This window comes from Gymnogyps californianus, chromosome Z (genome assembly GCF_018139145.2).
Source record: "Gymnogyps californianus isolate 813 chromosome Z, ASM1813914v2, whole genome shotgun sequence".
NCBI lineage: Eukaryota > Metazoa > Chordata > Aves > Accipitriformes > Cathartidae > Gymnogyps > Gymnogyps californianus.
In genome coordinates, this window is record NC_059500.1 from 73,553,260 (window position 1) to 73,579,518 (window position 26,259).

At 40.5% G+C, this 26,259-nt stretch overlaps 1 protein-coding gene across 1 annotated transcript in view; it reads left to right on the forward strand.

Moving 5' to 3' along the window:
• The window catches only part of LOC127027870 (protein unc-13 homolog B-like), a 188,294-nt gene that overhangs the window by 11,141 nt on the left and 150,894 nt on the right, over positions 1–26,259 (forward strand). Inside the window, exons 4-6 of the mRNA XM_050913751.1 lie at positions 3,109–3,179; positions 6,284–6,341; positions 24,799–25,021. Coding sequence (XP_050769708.1) covers positions 3,109–3,179; positions 6,284–6,341; positions 24,799–25,021 — 352 coding nt within the window. The remainder of the gene's footprint in view (positions 1–3,108; positions 3,180–6,283; positions 6,342–24,798; positions 25,022–26,259) is intronic.

The following is a 26,259-nucleotide window of genomic DNA, read 5'->3' on the forward strand; positions in this document are numbered from 1 at the left end:
CGGCCTTGCTCCTCTTGTTTACCAGGCATGATATCACCAGAGACTTGAGCTGGCATCAGATGGCCTCTGTTTGGACTAGTTCAGCTTTTTATCTTGTAAGCAAAAGTTAATGTAGTGGAGTAACTTGCACTTGTAATCAAAACTAAGCAGTGGTATAGGAGCTGGCCAGTGGACATGGCCTTGCAAGCAGTCAGTATGTGATCTCTGCACTAGGGATTTCCATTCTCTGCATTCCAAAGAACCATCTTCAACAAAACAGCTGACTGAGGTGAGACGCAAATGGATGGTGAAACTAAAAAATAGTTATAAACTGCTTCCTCAAAAAATCGAGAATTCTGTCTCATTGGGCATTTCTTCTTCTGAGCAGGTAACTTGACTCAGGTTCCTAGGCCAGTTGCTTCATGTTGAAGGGCTGCTGCACAGTAACTGTACTACCATTAGTATTGATGACAAGAGTTTCTCTAAGATAAGAAGATGTCCTTAAAGCCGTCAGTATCTAGACAGTAGCAGATTTTTATCTCTGACTTGCATAAGAAGCTGTTTCAATAGAATAGCAGCAATCCTGCACTAAAAATCTGATAGCTCTGTTTATGAAATGGGCACCTTGGATACAAGATAGGAACAACAAATCCAGGAGGCACGTGGTGCTCCTTGATGCCTGAGCATGCCCATGGTCTATGGGAAAGCACTGAAGCCTAGCCTAAGACAACTGTAGTTTCTGCAGTGTTGATGGTAATCCTTCGTAGATCTCTTTGGTCTTGATTCCAGGCTCCAGAGTTGAGTTGTTTTGACTCGGACCTTTCGTCCTCGGTTCATGAGTTTTTCTTCATCTTTTAGAGAAGTGGTGGCTTTCAAAGACGAAATTCCGTAGGCTTTGCTTTGACGCTTGGATTGCTTCAGGCCCTTATTGGAGTTTGTCCTCCTAAATCTCATCAGGTTGTATGCTGATAGCCCTTCAGTTAATTGATGTCTTATTTCTAGATCAATTCTGTCCAGATTTCCTTTGAATGCCATCTCTAATTTGTGCAGAGCTCATCTAATAAATCTGTGCAGCTGTGATTCACAGCCCTGATGATCAAAAGCACATATGTTTTTCCACAACTTCTGTAATTGCAGAAGCCTATCTCATGTTTCTCTTCCCTTATTTTCTAATAGCATATAACAACAAAGCAATGTACTGTACATCAGAAAGAGCAACTAGCTCTGTGTAGTATGGTTAAAATAAATTACTTTCGTCTCCCTTCAAGCAAGGAGAAACAGGTTGTCTTTTTTCTACTTAATGCAGGTTTTCTAGAGCCAGGTACTAAATTTCCAGTTCCCTAAAATGTTCTCAAGTGGGGCCTGTTTTATCCCCCTTGGCTGGGTGAGACTAGTTGCATAAAAATACAGTGGTGTTTCTGTTACGAAGGTGTAGACATTAATTCGTAGTCCAAGGACATACCTACTTCTGAAACTTCAAATTCCACTAAACCTGGCACATTCCTTGTTCTTGTTGAAAGCGGGTCATGTTCTAGTACACTGGCCACTATTATCTCCAGATGTTTTGGGGTCACTGGCTTCATAAGATGATGGTTTGTGTGGCTGAGAGAGGACACATGTGGGACGGATACCCCTTTAAGTATAAGAAGACAGCAATACTTGGTCCTTTCTGAAAGCATCGTAGGTCTCAATGGAATGCTCACCTGCCAATAAATCTTCTTGTTTCTCTCAGGAGTGAGAATGGATGTAACTTTTAGAACCAGCTTTTCACCAGGAGATCATCCCAGTCTACTTCTCTCATTCTTGCCAATGCATAGCTTAGCATATCATTGCGGCTGTGTTCATGGGCCACAGTTCATTGCAGGAAAACAAACTTGTTAGATGTAAACTTCTTGGCTCCTAATGAGGCACCTGGGTTGTAAAGAGTTACAAGAGATGGGAAAACTAGCTGAACTGGTATTATAATCATCTTCATTTGTCAGCTTGTAGGGTTGGTGGTGTCTAGCTGGAGCAGTCCCGCCACTTCCTTCCTGTGTGAGCTCTGAAGTTTCTGCATTGGTGCAGTTTCGGGCCATGAATAGCCAAATGTCAGAAGTCATTACAGTGAGGGAGATGTTGAGTGGCTAAAAAAAAAAAAAAAAACCAACCCCAAAACTTTTTTCCCCTCTTTTCAATGATTTTACACCCCGCCATCCCTAAATAATTTACCTAATTCTCCTGGATTGAGAGCCTGACTAATGCTTTTTCTTTCAGTGGGTTATTTGCCTTGGTGCTGTGCACCTCTTGCTCTCTTCATTAAGCACAGTTTGTACCTAACTTGCCTTGTGTTAAGCTTTCCACAGCAGTTCATCCGCACCTCCAAGGGTGCATTTTGAGAGAAGAAATTTTGAGTGGCAGGAGTCTGTGTTCCCTTCAAACCATTACGACGCTTTATTACTTCAAAGTGTGAAACAGAAAATAGTTACCAAAATAAAGGTGATAATGCTTGCTACTTGCTGTCAGTCATCAACTTGGTAAATCTTCTAGAAGGTAAAAGGGTTGTTGTGATTCATTTCACAATGAAGTTGCAGTGTGGTGTAAAAAGAGGAATGTGCTTTCATGTGAATATGACTGCCTATAACGCTGTTCATTACCTCAAAAGATTTGACTTATTGCCTGCAAAGGAAAACGAGACATTTCTTTTTTGGTACTTAATTTGTGTTACACTAGGTATGTAAGTAAGTTGTGCTATTCAAGAGGAGCCCATGTTCTATTGAGATTATAAAAGCCCCCAGAAGAGGCTCTTGGTTTTGCTATGTGTTATCAAGCATATAGCAAGTATATTAATATCATTGTGAAATGGCTCTTCATAAAACTAGTACTTGAATTAAATCTGAACTAGTCTGTCTTACTCTCTCCTACCTTTGTGCAGTGTGCATTTGGTTAATCAGCTTTAAACAAGAAAGCAATGTAAGCCTTTGAACTGTGCTACTATTTACAACGTTTGTTTTCCATCTGAGTGCTAACATAAGACAGTCCTATCACTTCAAAATTACATGTAATTTTTTTTTTTGTGTGGCATGATCTTGAAATACCCTCCCTGGTATTTGCCTGGTTAATAACATGGTGTGACTTACTCTTTTGGTATAGATATCCCTGAAGAAGAGGCCAGATACTGGACCAGAAAATTAGAACAAATAAATTCACTGGGAGGTGATGAGGTAAATATCTAAATTGAAAGATGAATGTAGCCCTGAATGCCTTATAACTTGCTTTTATTCTTTGTATTGGATCCCTGTGATTAAGGTAACTACTAAATGTTCATCATTTACAAGTCTTCCATGAAGTGTTTACAGAACTGTTTTCTCAAGTGTACTGTTAGTGTTTCCACATGCTGGAAGTGCTTGAATAGTGAGAACTGTTTTGTTGATGCACGTACACTCAAAGGAAAGGTAATACCATGCCTTACTTTGGAAGAGAGTGAAACTGTTTTCAGCAAGCTGTGGTAGGTTCTCTTCATTTGTGAAATCAAGTCAAAAAGGACATTTTTGCAGTTGGCTGTTTCTGGGAAGAAGACAAAGCAAGGTACTGAATCTTTCTTGAAACTGAGGACGGTTGGAGCTGTTAGCTTTGTCCTAATCCAGTTGTTAATGGCTCAGTTTATATGAATCTTGTATTAGGATACATGCTAGCTATGGTTTCCTGTTTTTTCAAGTGTGTACTTGGCTAAACAGCTATAAACTAAAATTTACGATTTTTTTTTAAGAGAGACTGTTACATGATTAAAACTTTTCTTTACGGTTCATACTGCTTGCAAAATAAGATTTGACATATTAATGCCTGTACCAGAAGTTTAGCATTTAAAAAAACCAAAACACTCGTGTTGATGCCAACATCATTGAGTAGGAATGTGGTGCTTGCTTGAATTCTTGATAGGTCTCTTTCCATAGCAAGATAACTTGCAAAATGTTCTGCCAGTGACTTTAGGAGGTTTTTGTTCTGGGATCCTTCATCTGTTCTTTTCTGCTCCTTGTGTGAGTCATTCGGTTTACTGTGCAGATGAAGAAAAATAAGGTGGGTTTTCTTTTTGACTGAGGAGACACCAATATTTGGGTGGATAAAAACATAACTGCTTGAGGGCAACTTCCCCTGCCTTCCTAGAAGTTTGAGAACCTCTTGGAGTTGATGGAAAGCTCAATCTGTGATTTGGCCTGTCAGCGATACTGCTGCGGTGCCTTCCTGCTCCTGTGGACTGTAGCAGCAGTCTGTGCCAGGTGCTTCAGTGAAGCATAGGTGCCCTCTAGTGCTTCACTGAACTGGTACTTGCTGAAAGATATCTTGAGCTTCGTGAGACTCCCCTTTCCTTGGAGTGCCATCCGTCTGCATGCTAAATGCATGCTTTTATCAAATTCTAGTAACAAAATCTGTCTCTCTTTGTGGCCTGATGATCTCAAATTTGTTATGGATGTTCCCTGTCACCAGTGAGAAAATGGAAAGAAAATGTAAGAACACCTGTGCAGGGCCTGACCTAAGGTTCATCTTGTCCCATGTCTGACAGAGACCCAGAGTGGGGATGATATCTTCCTTGCATATTCCCCTGATTTGCAGTGACTTGTAGCTCAGGAACTTCCAGAGCCAGGGGCAGTATCTTTGTGTTTAACAACACTCGATGGATTCTTCTTCTGTGGATGTCAGTTGCCTTTTGAACGCACCCAGGTCAGTTATGTTGTAGCAAAGGAATTCAGCACCTTAATTGTGCATTGCCTGAAGAAATATCTTATTTGCTCTGAGCAAACAAACCCTATGTTGTGAAACCAGCTGGATACTGGTTTATTTGGAGCAATTGAATGACTGATGCTCATTCATCCACTCTGTGCCACTCAGCTTTAGAGACCTCACCTTCTTGCATGGTTTTTGGGCTGCAGAGTCCTAGTCTGCATAGTGATATTTAATGCAGGACAACTTTGTGCCTTTATCTTCTTTTCTGTGCATTAAGTTCAACTCTCTCCGTTTGAGACAATGGGTGGACAGACTAAAGTTGCACAGCAGTATTCAAGACACAGGTTCATTTGGAGTTTATATGGTGTCATAAAAGTGCTTTCCAGTCTCTGTTCCTACAAACACTCAATAGTTTTCTTTTTGGGACTGCTGATAGCCGTTGGGCTGATGCCTTAAAAAGAACAAACTACTGCCATTTTTGGATCTCTGAGTTTAATAATTCAGAACACATTGCTGTCCTGTGCTGCTGAAATTGCTCATCTACAGACTTCCTTTCACCACTTTGTCAACCAGTCAGTGCTGTGAGATCCAGCAGTTCTTGTTTTCACAATCCTGATTAACTCAGTGAGTTGGCAGTTTGCTGATAAGACTAACCACCTTTCAGGATCACCTGTGCATTTTAAATAGCACAGATGGGAAGATAGCCACAGGGGAAGTCTGCAGGTTGTCACCTTCCATGTAACGAACTGGTCATTAATCCTTACCAGATCCAAGGAGAGGCTGTCTGGTGGCCCTGTTTTGCACAGATTGCAGCACCAGGTTGCTAAGGCTGCCACTTCCTTTGTCGTCAGACCTTTTTTCCCTAGCAAAACCTCTTCTCATTATTTTCCTCAATTGTCCTAATTTTCTCGTATCTCTATGTAATACAAGACAGAGGAGAATAACAAAATATAACCACTAGCATTCCCCTGGGGAACGCTTTGATGCTGTAACAAACACTTTTGTAAAAAGTCAAAGCTGGCTAATTGATATTATGTTCTCTAATTTAGTATTAAATGAGATGAAAAATTCTTCACTTTGGATGTACAGTGGATCACAGGAAAGTTTGTAATTGTTGGCTGCGCAAACACTGTGTTACTGCCCTGCCAGGCACACTAATTACCTAACCGCTTCAATCTCCTGCTGCAGTGTTGCTGTGAGCCCACATGAGTTTTGAACGTTGAAGCCATGCTTGAAAGTCTAAACGTAAAGGGGCTTATGCTCAGTTCTGGGCTCCCTGTCACAGTGACATTGTGGTGTGGAGAATCAGATCTTTTAGATATCTAATTTGAGGTCTCACAATTGAGAATAGGGCCTGTGCTTGTAGTAAAGGAGATTTCACCTTAACCAGATGTGCACTTCTTAACACCTGGTTTTTGGCATGAAAAAAGAGGAGACTTCTGGGAGTGTGCCTGAATATAGATATTAAGGAGAATATTTAATGCTTTGATACTACCAGAGATGTTTTCTCTTGTGTGGCATGCTGTACCCTGAAAGCTGTTTCATAAAGTTACCGTTTGCTTTCTTACCAGTCTGTGTTCCTCCTTTTTTTTTTTTTCTCCTTTAGTATTCCTTTCAGGAGGAAGTCCAGAAGAAACCATTGCCCAGTGCTGCCTCCCAGTGTTGTAAGTTAGACTTCATTTCTTCTCAATACTTTTTCCTCTTTCAGTGTACTTTATTTCCTTCTCTGGTTGGTTACCAAACGATGGTACATCTGAACAGTATTCTCTTGTTAGAAGTACTTAAATCTCTGTGAAGCCAATAACTTTTGTCAGTTATGAAAAACTGTGCCCGTCAAAATGTTGGTCTAAAGCTTCTGGTGGTAGAAGGTGAAATCCCCCATTGAGTCCCTAACATGTTTGTGTTGGCATATGCGATAGGAACACAAAATGTGTTCAAAGTCACCTACATTGTCAGACCCTTGTAATATCGACGCAAGTAAGAAAATGCTGAGTTTTTTCAAAGAACGAAGTCGTGCTATGTTCTCTTTAAACATCATGTGTTGAATATTATTTTTATGACTTTTTAGTGAAATTTTAAGAGCAGGAGAACGGATGGAGACAGGTACTGCTGGTAGCCTTTTAAAATGCACCAGAGGCTTGTGTACTTGATGCCTAATTTCTTTGATATTACTTTTTAATGCTATGTTGATGGATGAAAAATATTTTTACTGATTTCTGCTTATCTTGTCTTGCAATTTTTTTATGCTTCTGAAAACATGGATGGAAAAATAACCTAGGACATACTGTATCTGATGGTCTGCAAAATTAGATTTCTGAAACACTGCTTTTAACGTACAATAGATGAAAGCTCAATGATGTCTCTTATGAATGTCTTATCTACTTTTGACAACAACATTAATAAAATTCAGGTCTCATAATTTAAACAAATCTTTTGTCCTCTACTTCAAATCCTGTAAGACATGCATATTACACTTTGCAGGCTGTTTATCCATTAGGCTGATTATAGGATCTCTACAAAACTGTTAACATTAGGAAATGTTAATTATTGTTTACTTTTTTTGAGTAGAATTACTTTATCTATATACTGTTATTATGTTACCTTAAAACTATCTTCAACAAAACATGGACGTTAACCTATTGCCTAGGAAGTCTGAATGTGTTGTGTAGCTGGAACATGTACAGAGCTATACAAAAGTATTCCGGCAGTGGTACCCTAGGTAACACCAAATGTGTTCTCCCTTTTTTTAAAAAGAGTATATGTACAGAATGAAGCACTTTTTTGTTTGTTTGTTTTTAAATAGTCAGAAAGGTACAATCGATTTGTAAAGCCTACAAATAAGAAGCGTTGTTGGAGAAACTAATATTTGACTAAATCATACTAGCATAGTATGCAGAACGCCTAGTGTCAAAAGATCAAAGAAAAGCGGTCTGATACGAAGTGTCCAAGAAATGAGTGTGGTGGTTGCTGAAATGACTTTCCTGGCTATGTGCGCTGGACTTTGCTTTTGTTCGAGAGAGGCAGGTTTGATTGACTCTTCTAAGTATTGGGATGTATGGGTAAATTAGGAGGAATGCTTCTGTCTAGGGAAGGTAGCTGGACCTGTTCCCACAGCGTGGTGATTTTACATCCTCAGGCTCTCATAGCCGGTTTCTTCCCTGGAGGACCAACTCAGCTCTTGCAAAGAGACATAGTAAAGAGTAGAACTGCAGCTGCCCTTTGTGTGTTGCCTGTTAACAGCCTGCATCTTGCTAGAAAGTGACCTTTTACAATAATTAATTGAAGGCCCCTGGTTTGAACAATTAATATTGCATAAGAATTAATTTAATCATTCATGGAATTAAAACTCTCATTGGAATTGATGTTAAATATTTCATAGCAGTATGTGATTAACATATTTAAGAATTTTTCTAGTAATTCAATAAAGCTTGTGGCACTGCATGTACTTTTGCTTACCTACTGCCTGTAAGTATCCAACATCTATGAATATCTAATTATTTACATGGACAAATATAAAATAGACATTTAATGTAGAAGTACTTTTGAAAAATGAACTCTGCCTGCATCAATCTGTGCATAAGAATTGTAAGCTTGCCTGAATGTAACATAGTCCTTTGGAATTCAAGAATTCAACCCAGAAGATGCACTGATTGTGTCTCTATTGAAAGCTGACCTGACCTTTGCATATTACGCAGGAGCTCAACCCCCTTTTACAGAGGAGCAGGGTGGGTGTCCTTCCCTAACCTCAACCACGTTGAGTATGGAGTGTTACTTACCATGTGGGTGAATAATTGATAGATATATTTTTAGATATAATAAAAATATCCTCAAGAACATTTGTAAGACTCATCCAATTTTCTATCACGGTGTGCTAGATGAGACGTAATCACTGCTGGGAGCAGGACACAATCAGCTGGACAACACACTAAGTATCTAGAAGGAGCAAAAAACCTCAATGTGAGTAGTTTTTGCCCCATGAGACTATCTTCCCAGATCTCCCAAAATATGAAGTTATCTTAAAACCTGATGCACTATAGAGCAAAAGTGCAGCAAAACAGGTCATATAGCTTGCATTTCAAGAAAAAACGGTATAACTGCACATGCCAGTGGCGTCCTGCTTAGCCCTCTTGCAGCTCACAGAAGACTCTTCTGGCTTCTTTGTTCTAGCTAGAGAAAATCCTACTCCAGCAGGCAGGGCCAGGTTCATTAAATAGGGAAACACATGTCCGTACATGTTAAAATTAGATTACACTTCTACCCTGTTCTGCTTCTGTATTTTCCACACGTCTGTTCTCTTTCCCAAACCACCTTTTCTCATGGTTGTTTCCCCATCTCCTGTATGGATGCAACTTGTTCTGTTATCTTCCCCTGAGTAGAGAGGGGGACAAGGATGGAGCGGGATGTAAGAGAAGAGAGCTGGGCCGTGTCTGAAAGCCAACATCTGATCTGTGAGGGTGGGTTTTCATGTCTGGTCATGTGTGGGCTGCTGCCTTGGAATGGTGCAATGGGAGATCTCAGCCCAGACTAGGTTCTCTAATTTTTCTGGAGATTATGGAGCATTCAGGTCCACTTTCACAGTCTCAAATGCTGCTTTGTTCTTAGAAGAGTCTGACCCATGATTTCTGAGGTTATGCAGGATTCGGGCTTCCTACCTATTCTTCAATAAAGCAGGTGGGTCTGTTCTTGTACATGCAGTCTCTTCTAAGCCCTACTGATTTTGGCACTTCCTGCCTATTTCTTCATCGTACTTAACCATTTCATTTTTACCTCCCAACTTCTGTGCTTCCCTATATATTTCTCCTGCCTCAGAAAGATCACATGCTTCCAATTGATTCAACTTTCAGTGATCCCAAGCAATAAGCAAAGCACTATAGTGACCATGGATCCAGTTTTGTTTGCATTTCTATTAAATGTAATCGTAATTCTTAATTTCGTGATACCTCGTTGGATGACTGCAGCATCCTCATATTGACTTTTACCCACAACCTGAAATTGAAAGTAAATTAAAAAGAAACCAAGCTTTTATTGTCTGGAAGTTCACTTTATATGAAGCAGCTTGAAAAAATGTTATTTGATTACTTTGGCGTTTATTGAGTCAATAAGCTCTGAGTTATTTATTGTGGTAGGGATAGATTTATTTTCCTTGTATACTCAAGATCATTTCTGGCAACACGAAAGTCCATTATAATCCATAAGTGAGTCACTCTGTCAGCGTTTTAAAAGCAGCTCTGACTTGGAGCAGACACCATGCAAACTGGGATGAGAAAGGTTTTCTGTATCTTTGCGGAAAAGATTTGGCAGTCTTAGTTAGTATCAGCTACTGTAAATACTGCCCTATACCTTTTGTCAGGGAGTTTACAAATCCGGAAGAGAGCAGGTTTGTTCAGTATGATTCTCAGAAAAGATAACCTAAGTGCCACTGAATCAACCAGTTATGTGTGTCCTCTTATCTTTGTCTGATAATCTTTCTGAGAATGCTTTATCATCCTTTCTCTGCATATATTTTTTTTTTCTTCCACTTCCTTGAGTCTGTGGTGTTGCTTTTTGCACAGTAAGACCCTGACAGGCCACAGCGCACCATAGTCTGTCTTGCATTTCTTATTCTGTAAAATCCCTGTCTACCAGGGCTGGGGTGGGGCGGGGGGAGGTTATTGTGGGTTTTGTGTGGTTTCTTTTTTTTTTCAGAAGAAGGTGAATTTGTTGCTTGGCTCTGGATTGTGAGTTGGTGCAACAAGGAAAGAAATAACTTTTCTGATACACTGTTATACCAGCAAAAAGAACCAAAGCTAGCCTGTGCTTGGTCTGCCAGCAGATCAGAGAGAAAAGAACAAGATAACATCTCCTCCAGGAGAATAAGAAGGAACCCTAAATGATTTCTGGAATATGTGTGTGTGTGCACATGCATGCAGGAAAAAAATGCTACAGCTTTGTTGTAGATACATAAACAGCCTTTTAACTACTTAAAAGCTGGCAAAACATTTTATACATATTATAGGAATGGGTGTGATTCAATGCCAGATCAATTTGTTGTATTGACCTTTCTTTCCCATAATATTTTAAGAAATCTATTTCTGCAAAATGTGTAAGGCAAAATTCTGTTAATACCTACACTTCCACTACTATTTCAAAAGTACCAAAGGCTGACTTTGAGAGGTTTCATTCCTGATGCCGATCAGTTTTCTTTTTAGGAGCTCAAATTCCACTGATGCATCAGGAAGGCTTGTATGCTCCTCTGCATAGACTGACTCTAATGCCGAGATTACGGTGCTTTCCATGGCACTGGTGAGGAGCTTTGTCTGCTAAAAAACCATATGTCTGCCTTCCCCGCCCCTGACTCCCCAGCAAGCCTTGATAACATCCACAATGATTTTGTGCTTGGGGTGCTGCACTGTGGATACTAGCATCTTCATGCTGCTATTAATGTGCCATTGGGTTGGGGCTGTCAAACCCTGCTGCTAGGATTTCCGCAGCGCAGGTGGTACGGTTCCAGCAGAAGCGGTGCCACTGAGTGCACAGATCTGGGCAGGCTGTGGGTCCAAGGCAGCTGGGTAAAGCTCTTGCTTAAAGAGCTTGGTTGGCAGGATATGCATTGCAGCCTGTTTTCATGGAATGAAGTCATAGCTGTCCAAGGTTACATGTGCACTCATTTGAGCATGCTTTCTTGTGCTGTTGTTGAATCCTGTGGTTTATTCTAGTCAAAGATGACATTGGCTGCCATCCACCAGTGTTCAGCTGGGTGAACTGACCCTAAGACAGCAAATGTGCTGAAATGACATCCTAGTAAGAGGTTTGTTTTTTTCGCTTTGGTAACAATGTATAAAAAAAAGTAATCGGCTATACCAGGCTCTTGAGGCTAGGCAGCATCAAAATGCTTTTAAGCAGGCCGCAACTTGACTATCTTAATTGTTCATAGAGATGTACGTTCTGTAATAGTGCAGTGGCAGGTGATATAGTCAACTGCGATTGCTGGGAAGTGATACTGCCCTCCTTGCTGTAGAGATGTATGCTATACGTCTAGATTCTTACTGGGTTTTTTTCTGGTTGCCAGCCTGCTTCTGCACTTAGAAACAACAGAGGTCAGCAGCTACCTGCAGCATCTCTAGACCAGGCCAGTTTGGGAAGAGTAAGGAAGAGGTTAATGATTATTTTACTGTTCTCAAGGGTAGGTGACACTAAAGATCCTGCTGCAGTCATTGAAAAGCTGTGCTCTAGTAAGAGTAAAACTACTGGCCACAGTGTGAACAGTGAGCCTTACAACAGTCCTCAAAAAATGTTCAGTGTAAGTGTAATTCAGAACAGGACATATGAATGATTTTTTTTTTTTTTTTTTTAAATTAAGCCAGGCAGAGGAAAAACTACTCTTGAATGTAGAAGTAAAACCATTGTATGAGCTGTTTTGTGGTAGTTTGTTGACAGGCTGGGAAAGCGAGGCCTTTGGCCTCTCTGCTTCTGGGTGACTGGCAGCTCCTGTTCCTCTTTGTTTAGAATAAATCCCATCTGAGAGACTTACTTTCTTGTGGTTTTGTGGTACTCACTGCCTGGGCTGGCTGAAGACACGACAGGTCTGCTTGAAGGAATGCAGATTCAGGGTCTTGCTCTAAAATGTCTGCCTGCATTTTGGGGATAAAGCTGCTACTTCAGGACTGGATATGTCTAAGGAAAAGTACTCAGCAAGTGGAAGTTAAAAATACTGGCTATATTAGAAGATTACACAGTACCAAAGTTTGACTTACTGCTGAACTCTAGAGGAGAGCAGATCTGTGGCTTTGCTGCTGATCCTCTAAATGTACTTTTTTAGTTGTTGTTTTCCTAGAGTACATGCTGTATTCTGAAAGGTGTTGACAAGGAAATAAAGCTTTGACTTTTAAATAAGCCCCAAACCTAAAGCTCTTCCTGAAATGCTGAACACTGCTAATACTGACATGTTTCTCTATAAGCAGTGATTAAAAAAAGTAGATGCTTAGTTAATCACTCTAGGTTTCATAATTTGTTTAGTGCTCTTCATGAATGCTGCTTTTTTTTTTTCTGCTGGGGATTTTTTTAAGGCCTCTGAAACTTTATTAGTCATCCTTTAATGTCATAGCAATAATAGAAAATTAATTTGAATTTTGTTACCACAGTGGAATATAACCTTTTTAAAAATTAGATCAAAGATTTTAAACTGATAGAAAAATTCTTGTTCAACTTCATACACAAGCCATAAATATGTGTCGTTGAGCAATGAGGCTTGTACTGAAAGTCCAAGATTGAAAATCAGAAGGAAAAAAGGCACCAAATCTCTTATCTCAGCTGCTGTACAACATAATACTCCTCTTTACTATTATGCATATAGGTGATGTTAGGTGCTCCACTATAGTCCAAAGTTGTATCTCATGAGAAGTATATAAAACTTTTGTTGGTTCTTGTGTTCACATCTCTTAGCCAAATAGTCTGTGTGACTCGGTAGCCCAGAAATTTGTAAGACGGGACAGCTGTGTTAGGTATGAGTGCAGTGATAGAAATATTACGGTTTTTCCGTTGTAGATAAAATTAAGTGGCACTCTGCCCGATTCTTTTTGCTATAGTTAATAATGAGTTGCACAAGCTTGTCATAATTTAGTGGATACTCAATGATTTGGTGGTGATTCAAGCCCTGCTTAAATTCTCAGCTCTCAGTCTGGTTTTGTTTAGCCATAGTGAAGGTGGCCAGAAGGGCCATTTCATTTAGTGAAATGAAATACTCCAAAATTTCAGCATAAGCTGAATGCTGAAGTAGAGTAAAATGTGGTGGAAAAGAGGGAGTAGTGAGCAAGGCGAGTACACTAGCATTGTACTCTAGTGCCTGTCCTTGTCTCTGTCAGCTCGTTTTAGCTTGTTTCCCTCCTGTGCTTTCTCATCTCCTTTTGTGCAGAGGTCTTAGCCCTTATCTGTGGTGTTCCAAAACTGAACTGGAAATGGTGGTAGTTGTTATGAAACCCTCTTGGTCATCCTGCTTACTGAAAACTTGACTTTATTCTAAAAAACTATTCAATGTTCGTTTTGCATTTTAAAAGCTTATTCCACTAAAATACCACATTTAATTTTGGGAAGTACATTGAATACTGGAAGAATGTACATTTTTAAGGAATCTGAGATCTGTGTGCACTGTGGTGAGGCTCTTAGCCTGGGGAAAAGGAGGTTTATTAAACCTAGAACTAAGAACTGACCAGGACCTTCCCAGCTCTGTTTGTATTCTATAAACAGTACTTTATCAGCATTAAATATAGTGTAATTTTCCTGAGCTCAGTTTACTTTTGTAAACTTGTTTAGATGCTCTCTGTCTTCACTCAACATGGGATGTAACAGGAGGGTTAAATTATCAGCATGACTGTAAGCAGTGGACAGCAGTAAATGATAATGTTCTGACGGGGATAGTACATCCCAGCCACTCTGAGACTTGTAAACAGAAATGAAACAAAATGGCACGCAGGCAATCAAATTAGACTGCATTAAAAACTTGGAATATTCTGCTTTTCTACAGTGTCCCTGCTGATCCAGACTTGACAGTGTGAAGTGGAGAGGAGGAGTTCCTCCTTGAATAGTTGCATAATTGAGACACAGAACGAGCATATGTTATGTTCAACTAACTGTGGGAACTTAGATGTGCTTTATAAAATGTGTTAACGACAAGAATGTTGTAGCTTCCAAGGCACCAGCCTGCTGGCATCACTTAGTCCTTAATTGGAGGTTTATATGAAACCTCATTTTTTGAGTACTGAAACTTATGAATACAAGATAATGTGATAACCAAGACATACACTGTTGGTATTTAAGAGCACACAGAGTAACTAGTCTGACTTGTCTGTATCATCTATTCCAGTGTTAGTGTATGTTGTTGTTGTATGTTTTTAGAATTACAACTTTCCATTTTCTAGCTGTCTGGATTTGTTTTTTTTCAATTCAAGTTTGTACAGGCTTGAATTTGTTCCCAAAGGTGATCTGGAAAGGATTTTTTCTTAACAAATTGAGGTTATGCATATTATTTTTATGAAGCAGAAAAACAACTTGAAAAGGCTAAAAAGAAATTCTGTTTTCATTAACCTTCAAAATATCAAGACTGTCAGCCCAGGTCTTCTGCGACTATGCTGAAGGACCGAGATATATACTGTTAGCTCCTGAATCTTAAGTGAAGCAGCATATGTGTTGAATCTCTAATAAATTCATCTTTTATCCAAAATGTTAGACACTGAAGTGAAGTGGGTGTTAGTAAAAACAAACAAAAGCGGAGTTTTGAGATTCTGGCTGAAAATCCCTTACTCTCTGTTATTGCATCTCTTTCTGTTTGCTCCTGCAGCGTTGTCTTCCCTGTTAGTCTCTAGTTGTAGCGTGCCCTGGTTAGCCAAGACCCAAATTGTCAATGTGAGAAAACTTGGAGGGTAAGGAGCTGGTGTCTAAAGGCAGCTGCTCTTCTCTCCACTCTGCCCTGCTTGGCATTGACTGCTATTTGTGTTAGGCATGGAAATAATAGTCTCTAATCTGCATTTGAAAGTTCGTGGGATTTTCATGCTGTTCATAAGGAACTTGGTAGCAGTAAGGTAGACAGGTAATTAGCTGGCTCAGGGATATCACTGTCAGTTTGAGGACTCTTGTCTATGGGAGGTGGTAATGTTTCCTCTCCAAGGACAGACCTTGTATCTGCGAGGCTTGTTTTTAGCACTTGGTGGTTTTTTCCTTGTTGCAGTTTTAAACTGTGAGTAGTGTTGTGCCAACCATCGGACCGTTTGCTGTCAAGGAAACAAGGGCTAGGAACAGTCTGAGCTGGTTTCAGGGGTCAGGCTTTCTGTTTTCCCTTAAAGAGCCACTCATTCCCTCCGTGCAGATTACAGTGGTTTGTGCTGAGGTTTGTGCAGAGGTTGTCAGTCTGGGAGTTTTATCTTGGGGAATAGGTGCAGGACAGGTAAGCTCCATTTCCTCTAGTTTTTCTGATCTGCGTACTGGTTTTGGAAATTTATAGTATCTTCTGATATTTCTTCCCAAGTTGCTTTGGCATGTTGCCTGTGCATTCATTTGTGAATAATGACATGGGTTTAACTAGCAGGTAGTCTGAGTGTAATAATAATGTGCCACTGCAAAGTTTTTCTGGATCTTTAATAGTAATCCAGGCTGCAAATGCCTGAATGTTGGCTTCCTTTGCCTGTTATTGTTTACCTGAGATAGGAACCTTTTGATGGAAGGAGGTGCTGAGCTTGCTATCCCATGTGTTAGAGGCTTGAGATTTCCAGGTATGAGATACACATAAGCTATTGTTTGTCTTTATTAATAGGAAATTGTCTTCTCTTTAACATGAGCTATTTATTACAGCAAATTAAAGCTCAGTGCAGAGTTCTGTCAACTTCTTGCTCTTTTTCCTCAGCCCTCTCCCCATGTCCCCCTCTGATGCTCCTGCTCTCCCTGCCTCTTGTTTCCATATCTTTTCTTCTGGTTGTCTCCCCTTCTCATCTCTCTTTGCTGCATGTGTTTTACTTCTGTTTTCTTTGCCAGCTTGGTTGTATGTTCCTCTTTCTCCTCTCCTTTTCCTCTGAAAAACACTCAGGCCTCTGTCAAAGCTGATCATTAGGCAATCTGTGGATTTTTGTTGTCGTAAAAACCAAGCCTGAGAGGATAGCTCTGTGGTCAGCGTCCTGTAAACACTGGCTGGTGGATCCTGGCAGGCTTCTGATGCTTTTGGGTACATCTTCATCTTGCCAGCACGGCTGGCTCAGATGCATTGTCCAAGTGGTGTCTTGTCAAACACTTGCTGGTGTGGACCAGAGAAGCAGCATTTGTCACGTCTCAGACTGTAGTCTGCTGGTGCTCGACTCTGTGGACTTCAGTTTTTCTCACTCGTTAAGTCCTGTAAACAAGAAAAAAGTTTTTATTTGTTGTTCCTGTAGACAGGGAGGAATGACCCTTTTGTACTCCACGGAAACTTCATGTCTTCAGCATTATACCAGTTTAATATGTGGTTCTTTCTAAATCAACCCGGTAAAAAAATATCGTTGAATTTGTTCCATGCACATACTTGGTCAGAGCTGCTTCGTTTAATGACCAAAGCAAACATGCATGTGTTACTTTTTTTTCTCTAACTACTCCTGTAGGAGTTGGAAGGGAATGACCTACCTTTGAAGCTCTGCTAGATAATAGAAGTGCCACTTAAACTTGAGCTATGGCTGTGCCTGTGCAAAGCACCGCATGCATGTGCGAGAGCCTAGAGTCCAGGGACCCTGAAGTACTGAGGTGTATCTGAGGAACTGCATTGCTTTGTAAACATTTTATGTCTGAGAAGAAAGGGGCAACCTGGTTGTAGCTCTGATGCACCATTATTTCCCAGATAGGGAGAGAGGGTTAAACCCTGATTTGCTTTTTTTTTCTTGGGGTAGTCCACATCTGTCCCTGTTTTTCTTTTTCCTGCCCGCCTTTTCTTCCCCCATAGAATTGAAATGGCAACAGAGCCCCTCTGTAGTACATCTGTATAGGGACTAAACCCTTGGGAAGTCAAGTTACTCACCAGGACCAGTTATTGCTTATTTAAGTGCTAGTCTGGTGGTGATTTTTTAGGACAAAGATTTCCCCACCCCCCACCCCCCCGAACTGTTTTTTGCAATTTTGGCTAAAAGCAGGAACTAGCCCATTCTAACTTTGTGAGTCTGGTTAATGAGGGCAGGGGGAGGGATCTGTTGAATCCTCTGAACTGTCTCCCTCCTGGAAATGTGCGCCTGGCTGGTAGCTAGAGATGAGGCTGGTAGCCAGGACAGAAAGCTCTCACTTGTACTCTGCGTGCATGTGAAGGATTTGTTTATTGCCTGCTGTACTTACGCATCAACACACCTGTAAACTTCACTTTTTAAAGCATTTTTTACACACCATCTTCTGGAAATGCTGATTCTGAAGCTTTTCTTGGAGTTGCAAGCTGTGTGCATGCTTCCAAGGTGCTTTGAGGGTTGTATGTAGTACCTTGTTGCCTCCATCATACTGAGTATGACCTTGAGGTGACAGCATGGGTATTGATAAGTAATAACTTGGCTGTCTTACCAATTTGCATTTTAGCTTTCGCATGAATTTGTTGTCACTTTTAATTTTAACATGAAGAGATTTTCTTACTGTTGTAGAATTAACTTGTGACTCTTTGCATCCTTAGGATGCTGTGAGAGCTCTTTTTTACCAGTGTGTATATCTAGCTAAGAAAGTATTCTTCACCTAACGCTAGTTTACATCCACACAGATAGTTTTTCACGCTATTTTTACTGGTGTGGTGCTTTCACCACTGGGTTAACTTTGTTCTGGAAAGGGGGCAGAAGTGGAAGCATGAAGCAGCTCTTGCCACTTGACTTGCACGGTTTAGCCTAGAATCAGATACTGCTCTTAACTGGACTCTGGTTTCTGGGACATTCTGTCTGTAATCCTGGTAACGTGTGTACTAGGAAATAACAGTGTTTAACTGCTCTTGCTAAGTAGTGTGTTGATAAGTATTTTGTCTACTTGTGTTAATACATGCATGATTGTTTAATAATTCCTAGAGTTTATAGTGATCTTAATCTTCAGAATGTCTTATAAACAAACTGGACAGTGAAGAGTAAGCCCCAAAATAAATTTAATGTTGTATTTATAAAGAAAAATTCTCTTGCATTTTCAAGCTCGCAATCTATAAGGCATTTTAAATACATGATAAGTATGCTTGTGGTTTGTTTTTCTAAGCTTTCTTTTTCCATTCCTATTCTTTGCTGCCATTTGTGTTACATGCAGGCAACTGGAGTTATTTCGGATGGGGAGAGCAGCTGAGTACGTAACAGTTTGATTTCTTGCAAGTTTTCTGATCCTATAGTGATGCAGCATGCACCAGTACGAGGAAAGTGGAAATATTCATGCATATAGAAAATCTGTTCCATTATATTTTCTTTTACTTTCACTGAATCTTCATATTTGTGTGGATGGATGGCTGCTCATTTTTTCACTGTTTAGCTTTGTTTTGGCCATGTTTTAAATGAGTTGCTTGTGCCTTCTACTGGAATTTGAAGATGAGATGGCAGAATTGGACTATTATTCTTTTCCTGTAAAGGTGATTCTGGTTTTCTGCTTGTATACATCTTTTGTGTTGGTCTTCATACCCACATAAGCCCAAATCAGTGTTTGGAGTAACTGAAAAGCACAAGGGAATCCGTAGTGATTGTTTTACTAAGAAGCAAAGATATGCTGGAAGTGATCACTGAAATTCCAAATACTATAAATAGGAGCACACCTGAAAGCAGAAATGGCTGGTGCACGCCAGTGCGACAGAAGGGTTGTAGGTATTGTAGTGTATTCAAGATCAGTGAGACAGTGTCATGGCAGAAGTGGTAGGGCTTTGCTTTAACTAGTGCTTACCAGCCTTTGAAAGATAAAACTCAGATACTGCAGCTGTCTGTGATCTGTAGAGCTAACGCCTGCACCTGAAGACTGGTGTGATAAATTTTACAGAGGCTGCAAGGTTTTTCTTATTTTTTCCAGAAAATGTGCATGAAGCTTCTTCACTTTCTGCGAGTCCTACAGGTTCCAATAGGCAAGGCTTCTGCTCAAAATACAGTGCATGGCTTCTACTGCCCGTAGGACCTGCAAAGATTGATCCATCAGTCTTAAAATGAAGGTGTCTGTTCCCTGTGTCAAAACCAAGAGAGAGGATCTTGCTGAGGGGAGCATACAAAGAAAGATCACTGTGACCACTGCCAGCAAGGAGGAGATTCTGCCTGATACTTTTCCATTTTTGACATAATAGAATTTGAAGAGGACACTCTTACTGCAGCCAAGTAACTTAAGTCTAATGTCCAGCTAATATTACAGTGCATTTTACACATGGACCTGTTCTGCATTTTAGAAGTCTTCCACCAGTGACTTCCCAGTTTCTCCTCCCACAACATGTTTTGTCCTCTGTGTTCTCCTGTCTTTGATCAAACCATAAGTTCTTTGGGCATCAACGGTGTTGACCAACTTCCTCACGCTGTCAGTGTTGGATGTCTGAATTGTTTGGGGTTATTCTCAGAGGTGTGATAGGATAACTGAGAATTAACTAAACTTTTGTATACTGCTAAAACAAAGGTTAGTGTCCTAAATAGCTTTCTTTTATTCCCCAATTTTGTGTGTTTGGGAGGGAAATGGGGTGCTTAAGCATTGGTCAGTCAGAGATTTAGGAGGGTTGTGCAGAGGGTCTTTGTCCTGTTTATCTGGAGTGTTGGTGTGTGCTGTTTTTGTTTTAAAAGGTACTTGTATTCATGGAGCTCCCTCCCTCCCTCCACTTCATCCTTCCTGTGCTGTCCTCTTTGAAATCATGTTAGCATCCTTATAGGTGGGCTTGGGCCAGTGTTGATGATGTTTCCAAGTGAACTCCATTAGCTTGAAGATGTAATGAATAATATACTTCTATTTGTAAACTTACAGCAGCAACTGAGAAGGAAGCAGCAGAAACAGCATGTTGGTAGCTGGAAGACTTTTTCCTGGTGGGAGCTTGTTGCAAGAGGAGTGCTGTAGCCCAGGGTCTTGCTAGGTGGGCAGAGGGTGCTTTAGAAAAGGAACATCTTGTGCTGCTGACCCAGTTTCATTTTAGGAAAGGCAAAGACTTAAAGAAGTAGGGTAGATGTTCAAGGCAGTCTTGGCACTTCAGACTGTCAGTCCAGTTCTTGACTGTTGAGTGTTTCAGCAGCAGAAAGTATTTTCAAGTGGGCAAAACAAGGTTATGAAAGCTCTTAGACTGAAGACTGAGTATTGCTAACTTGCTGTCTTAAAATTATGCAAATTTCTCATGTATTTTTAAGTGGCGAGGGCAATAGGATGGACTAAGGACCTGCAAAGTTGCACTTAAATAATTTCTCAAAACCTATGAAGTTTTAGGATGGAGAGCTATAGAAGAGCCTCAAAAAAAGGCCCTTGTGTCGTTTTGAGATTTCCGCCCCCCCCCCCTTTGTTACTTCAATAGTCCTCTTTAAATGAGTATACATTTTGATTGTAAGATTTCAGAAAGTGTACATGACTGTCAGAAGTGACCAGTGGTTCGGTAGACGATGGAGTATTGGGGTCTGAGACTTCAGGAACAAAGTTGTTGGCAGCTATCGTGAAAAGCCATTTAAATGGATGAAGGGTGGGAAAGGTGAGTTGCAAAGGCCCTGGTGTGGAGCTGGCAGAGATCTCTTCGGGACTTGGACTGGAAGTCATTCCTTCAGTTGGTACACTTCTCTTCTACCATTATAAAAATAGACAAAAGCTGTGAAAAGCTCAGTGGCTTATTTTGGAGAAGTAGTGGGGATTTTGGGATACAGAACCTTACCTGAGCCTCCTTCTTCCCGAGTGCCTGAGTGTGCTTCACTTATTTTGTCCAAGGTTTTGCTCAAGTTTGTGGAGGATAACCAAGCTTAGGGACTGGACTCCAGCTCCCAGTGGCTGATGACACATCACTGCTGGAAAAGCAGGAGGCAATTTCAACTGAATGCAACCTTTTTGAGAGGAGCTCCTGCTGTGCATTGGGACCTTAAAACAACAAAAACACTTCTGAAAGTGCATTCATCCAGTCAGCTGTAATAATTTTGCTGTTAGGTTTCCTTCCTGTGCTGAAGCTTGATGTAAAGAAAGTTGCCAGAGGTTAAATGTGACTAGTAGAGCTGGTATGACAGGACTGTGCAAAGTGTTTTTGAGGTTGGTATATTAAAAGCTGTATGTGTTCTGCCGTGCAGCAGTGGTGTAATAACTTCTGGAGGCAGGAGTGGGGAGGAATAACAGGGTTTCCAGGAGGCAGTTTGTTTCAGAGAAGCTATCTCCTTTCTTGATTTTCCCTACTCTTTGTGAAATCCTACTGTGTGATGTGACTGTCCAATGGGTTTTCTTCTTATGCTGCCTATATGCATGAATATTCAATTATTAAACATGAACAGCATGCTTCTGCCCTGCCCCTTCAGCCTTACCTCCCACTCTCTACACAGTGGGTCCAGTGACAAAGAAACAGTTTTCATCCCTTGAGAGCTCTTTGGTATATGTGAAATTTCTCAAACTGTGATAAAACAATTTTTATGTTTATTGTTATGTATCTTGTTATTAATTAACCCATCTTCAGAGACTGAGGCTAAGCTACAGCTTTCCTTATGGAAGACTTGGTGTATCATCTGTTTGAAGAAGATAGTGCTTGAATTTATCACACCATGTGTGTTGTGAGGGATATTTTGCTGAAACATGGGCTGTAATGCCCGACCCCTCCTTTTGAAGGGATGCTGCATCGCCAAAGCTTCTGCAAGTTCTTGTCAGTCTCTTGCTTACATAAAATTTATGTGTCAAGTATGTTAATGAATGGAATCATCACCGTGTGCAGGCATTTCACAGTATACTTTCTTGCAAAGGTAATGTGTGCTATAAGCCACATATGGGCCAGGTTTTGGTGCTTTTAATCAGGCTGAGCAATGTCTTCATTTGTGAACACTTCTGTTAAATAAAGTGGGATTGCTCATAGGGTAGGTGCAATTCAGCATGAATAAGTGTTTCTGGAGTTGGCCCTTATTTTTGAGTCAGTTCAGGATTTCTGCCTGGTATTAACATCTGTGAAGCTGTAGGTGCATGCCACAGACATCAGAGAAACAATGTGTTCCTGCCTCATCAACGTTTGTGGTAGCTGGAGCCTTGCATCCTTTAAACATGTCGTTGGGGAGGCATTTTGTGTCGTGACTTCTAAGAGACTTCCTCATGCTAAACACCAGTAACTGGGAGAAATTCTGGTGCCACCGTTTATAAACATATGTGCTGTAAATGTTTGAATAACATTTAAGCTAATCAGCTATTTTTAGATGTCACTTAGAGATACGGTGGTTCATATGGGAAATCTTCGTTTGATAGTGCAGAGGTGAGATGCGATGACTGGTTAACAAATCCAGATAGTGCTCCTGCAACAGTCTGATCAGGGAATTCAGAAATCTCTGAGCCCATCGACTAGGCAGAGTTGCTGGCTCAGAGAAGCTGTGTTGTGCTTCCTGATAACCATAGATGTGTAAGTCTTTGCATGCTCTGATGTGAAGCTTAGCCCATTATTAGTCATACTGGATTCACAATTTTTTTTGACCCAGGTAATTGTACTACTGATTTGTATTTGTTGTTATACTGTTATGGTGAGATAAACTGTTTATCCCTAAAGCTGTTGGTCTGGTGTCTTTTGTCAGATCCCAAACCTGTAACTCAGCTGGGCTGCCTTAAGCCCCTACAAGTGCTTATAATGATTATGCAGCCACAGCTGGAAGAACTTCGCATCATACCAGAGTTATTTAGGCTTTACCTTAAGTGAGAGTTACATCTGATGGGAAGAAGAAATTAGTCGAGCAGCAAAGTGAGGCATTAGAAAGCTCTTTGAAACAGTGTTTCTGTCCCAATAAAGGTAATTATTGTGCATTAGACGGTAATGGCTGTAGTGTTCAGCAATGACGTTGCTCAGCTGAGTAATAGCTTGTTATCCCCCTGAGGATGGTGTGTGCCTTGTGATCTACAAATAGATCAGCCCTTGCTCCACAGACTGAAGTTTGGTGCTCCTCAGAGGGGTTTGGCACATGTAATAATTTTTGTGTAGCACATCTTGAGTGTTTATCCTAAGCACTGAACTGTAATAAAATTGGTGGACATTGTGCTTTTAATAAAGCTGAATAAAGCAGTATATGATTGCTGTTCATTTCTATTCAATTGACTAGCGACTGACAAGAACTCTGCAGCATTTAAACTACTAAAAAGCAGGAGGCTTAACTCCATTTTTGGTGTGGACAATCAAATTGAATTGATTGTACTTCAGTGAGTAGAGCTGAGCTTTTTCAAGTGGTTTGTATTTTGCAGACGTGTTTTCTGTTGGGATTGTTTTCTACTTTTCCACCCACTTTAGGGCACTGATATAATCTTACTCTGTTGGGAAGGAACTGAAAAGATCACTAAGAACAAATTTTACCTTGGATTAAAAAAATGGAAATTGAATTAGAGGTGTGGGAAGTGCCAGTAGAAGAAAAAGGTGTTCCCTGATGCTGCATTCCATCTGCTTGGAATTTCAGCAGTTAAATTCAGGGTTTTTTTAAGGATCTGGCATGAAAACAGCACTTTCACTTTATTGTTCAGCCTCATGGTGAATGGCTGTGTAGGACACATACCATTGAATAACTTACCAAAGGGGGCTTTAATTTGATTGTCCTTTTTAGACAGGCTTTTGGTGGCGGAGAGAGTGAATAATGGCTGATCCTTATTTTCCTTTGTTTCAAGCATGTTAATGGTGCACTCCACTACCTTATGGTGTGTGTATTTCACTTTAAGCTTGCAAAGATAACCTTGCCTCCTGTACAACCAAACACAGCTGGACACCAATATTGTATTTTTGATACTTTTCCTCACTATATCTCTGCATTCTCTTTTTCTGAAGGGTTAGCAAGCAGAAGTGTTTCTGCAGGGAGAGGGGCTCACTGGAAAGGAGCTTTTTCCTTTGTGAAGGTTATCATCAGTGTTGACTACTAAACTTAAGCTAATGTACCTGTGTGTGTTAAATGTAGCAATTTTTCCCCTACAAGAAGTAGTGTAATTGTTTATAAGCAGAACTGCTCTCCCAGTTCTTCTGATTTTCCTACTGAGTGCTTTTCATTAGTTTCTCTTAACTTAAACTAATACCTTTACAAAGACCAAAAAAAAAAAAAAATCCAGAACCCTAGAGTTAAGGATGCTGAGAAGAAGAGATAGTATTACAGCTTAAAGGTTGAAAAGTTTCCAGGAAAGAGCTCCTTTCCCTTAAAGGAATTTTTGGGGTTTTTTTTCCCCAACATCTGAATGTTCATTTTGGCAGCAGCAAAGAACCTGAAATTTTGGGTGCTGGGGTGTTTTTTTTTGTTTGTTTTAAATAAAAAATGTCTTAATCTGCTTATTAGGAATGACTAAAGAGAAATAAACTCCTATGATAGGAAGTGGGAAAGGAGGGTATGGAGGCAATCACTGGAATTCCTTGGTACATACTTGAGAGAACTGGAGGTTATAACCAGCTACCAGATGGAGATACATCCATAGCAGAAATAGCGTTTTTTGTCATTCTTTAAAAACTAAATGGGCTTCACTGTTCCAGCAAGGCAAATTGAGAGAGCTGTGCCCTTAACTGCTTTTGTTTCTTAGCCTTTGAAGATGCTGACAGTGCTGTGGATGATCGAGATAGTGACTATCGCAGTGAGACAAGTAACAGCATTCCTCCTCCGTACCACACGACTGCGCAGCCCAATGCCTCTGTACACCAGTTCACTGTACCGTCACGCCTGCAGCAGCAAGGGGTCTTGCGGGAATCCTGTGCTGTCTCCCTACAAAATTATGATCTGGATTATCAGGAGCATGAGGCCATCAGGTGGGTGCTGTCTTCTGGGTAGCTCTGTTTTCCCCATTGGTTTTCCATAGCAGACCCTGAACGTGCCATGCTAGCAGAGGAGGGCAGCTCAAGGGCTCTGAAGGGCTTCTGATAGGAAGGTGTTACATGTTTTGTTAACACTGGGACTCTGCTGTGAACCAGGAAGAACCCATAAGGCTATGTGTTACACCTGATCTGGCAGTTTAGTGAATTACCTTTTAAAGATATGCTCAACTCTGACATCATTTATTCTTGGTTTTACTTTCACCTTACCTTTTGAAGGCCAGAGCATGGGGTAATTGGTTGTTCTGGTACCATTGCATGGGTGTGCCTCCCAAGGCAGTGAAACACAGTCTTGCAGAGTTATCCTATTAAGACTTTCTTTCTTGGGGCAGATGTATTTTCTGTTCCGGATTAGCTCCTGTTCTTCTATTAGCTCTGCCAAAACAGCATATTCAAGAAGAAAGTCTGTAACCAATTAGGTTTTTGGTTTTTTGTGTTATCATGTAGCACTATTGAATAGCGTGTTCTCTCTTTTGGTTTCCCTTGAGCTGTATGAAAGATAGCTTACTTGCTCTAAATTAGCTTTTTGACCGTAAATCAATAGTTTCACAACTGCTTTTATCTTCTTTAAGTATTAAGCATTACAGCATTAATTTACCAGGATCAGTGGCTGTGAACTAGAGCTGGTTGTGCTGGGAACTGTAGAAACTTTACAAAACTGCTGTTTCAAATAAAGGATGAGTTAAGTGTAAGGGGAAAGCAGAACAACTTGGACAGTGTGGGTCAGCTTGGCAAGAGTGGGTGTGTAGAACAGGCCGTGCTCTTGCTTCTGCCTTTGGTGTGGAAGGAAGAGGCAATTGCTTAAACACTGTCACAGTTAGAGGTGTGAGGTTTTATATGTATTATAACTGATTTGTTCTACCTTATCCCCCTTGGTAAGAATGTTCTTGTTTCCTGAAGCCTGAACCTGAATTCAGGCTGTCTTCATGGGTGTATGGCTGAGGCTGAATTTTACTTTTTGCCTTATGGTCTTTAATGGTAACATTTAATGTTGTTACTGTTACTGAGATTTCAAGCAGCAGAAGCAAATGTGCCAACCAAATGCATTTACTGCAGTGTGACATGTCATTCTTAGTGCTCTTTTCCTAGTCCATTAAATATCTTATATAAGCAAGTTATTCCCTTCCCCATGCTATTCTGTACTGCTGGTTTGCAGTGGTAAAATTGCTGAAGAT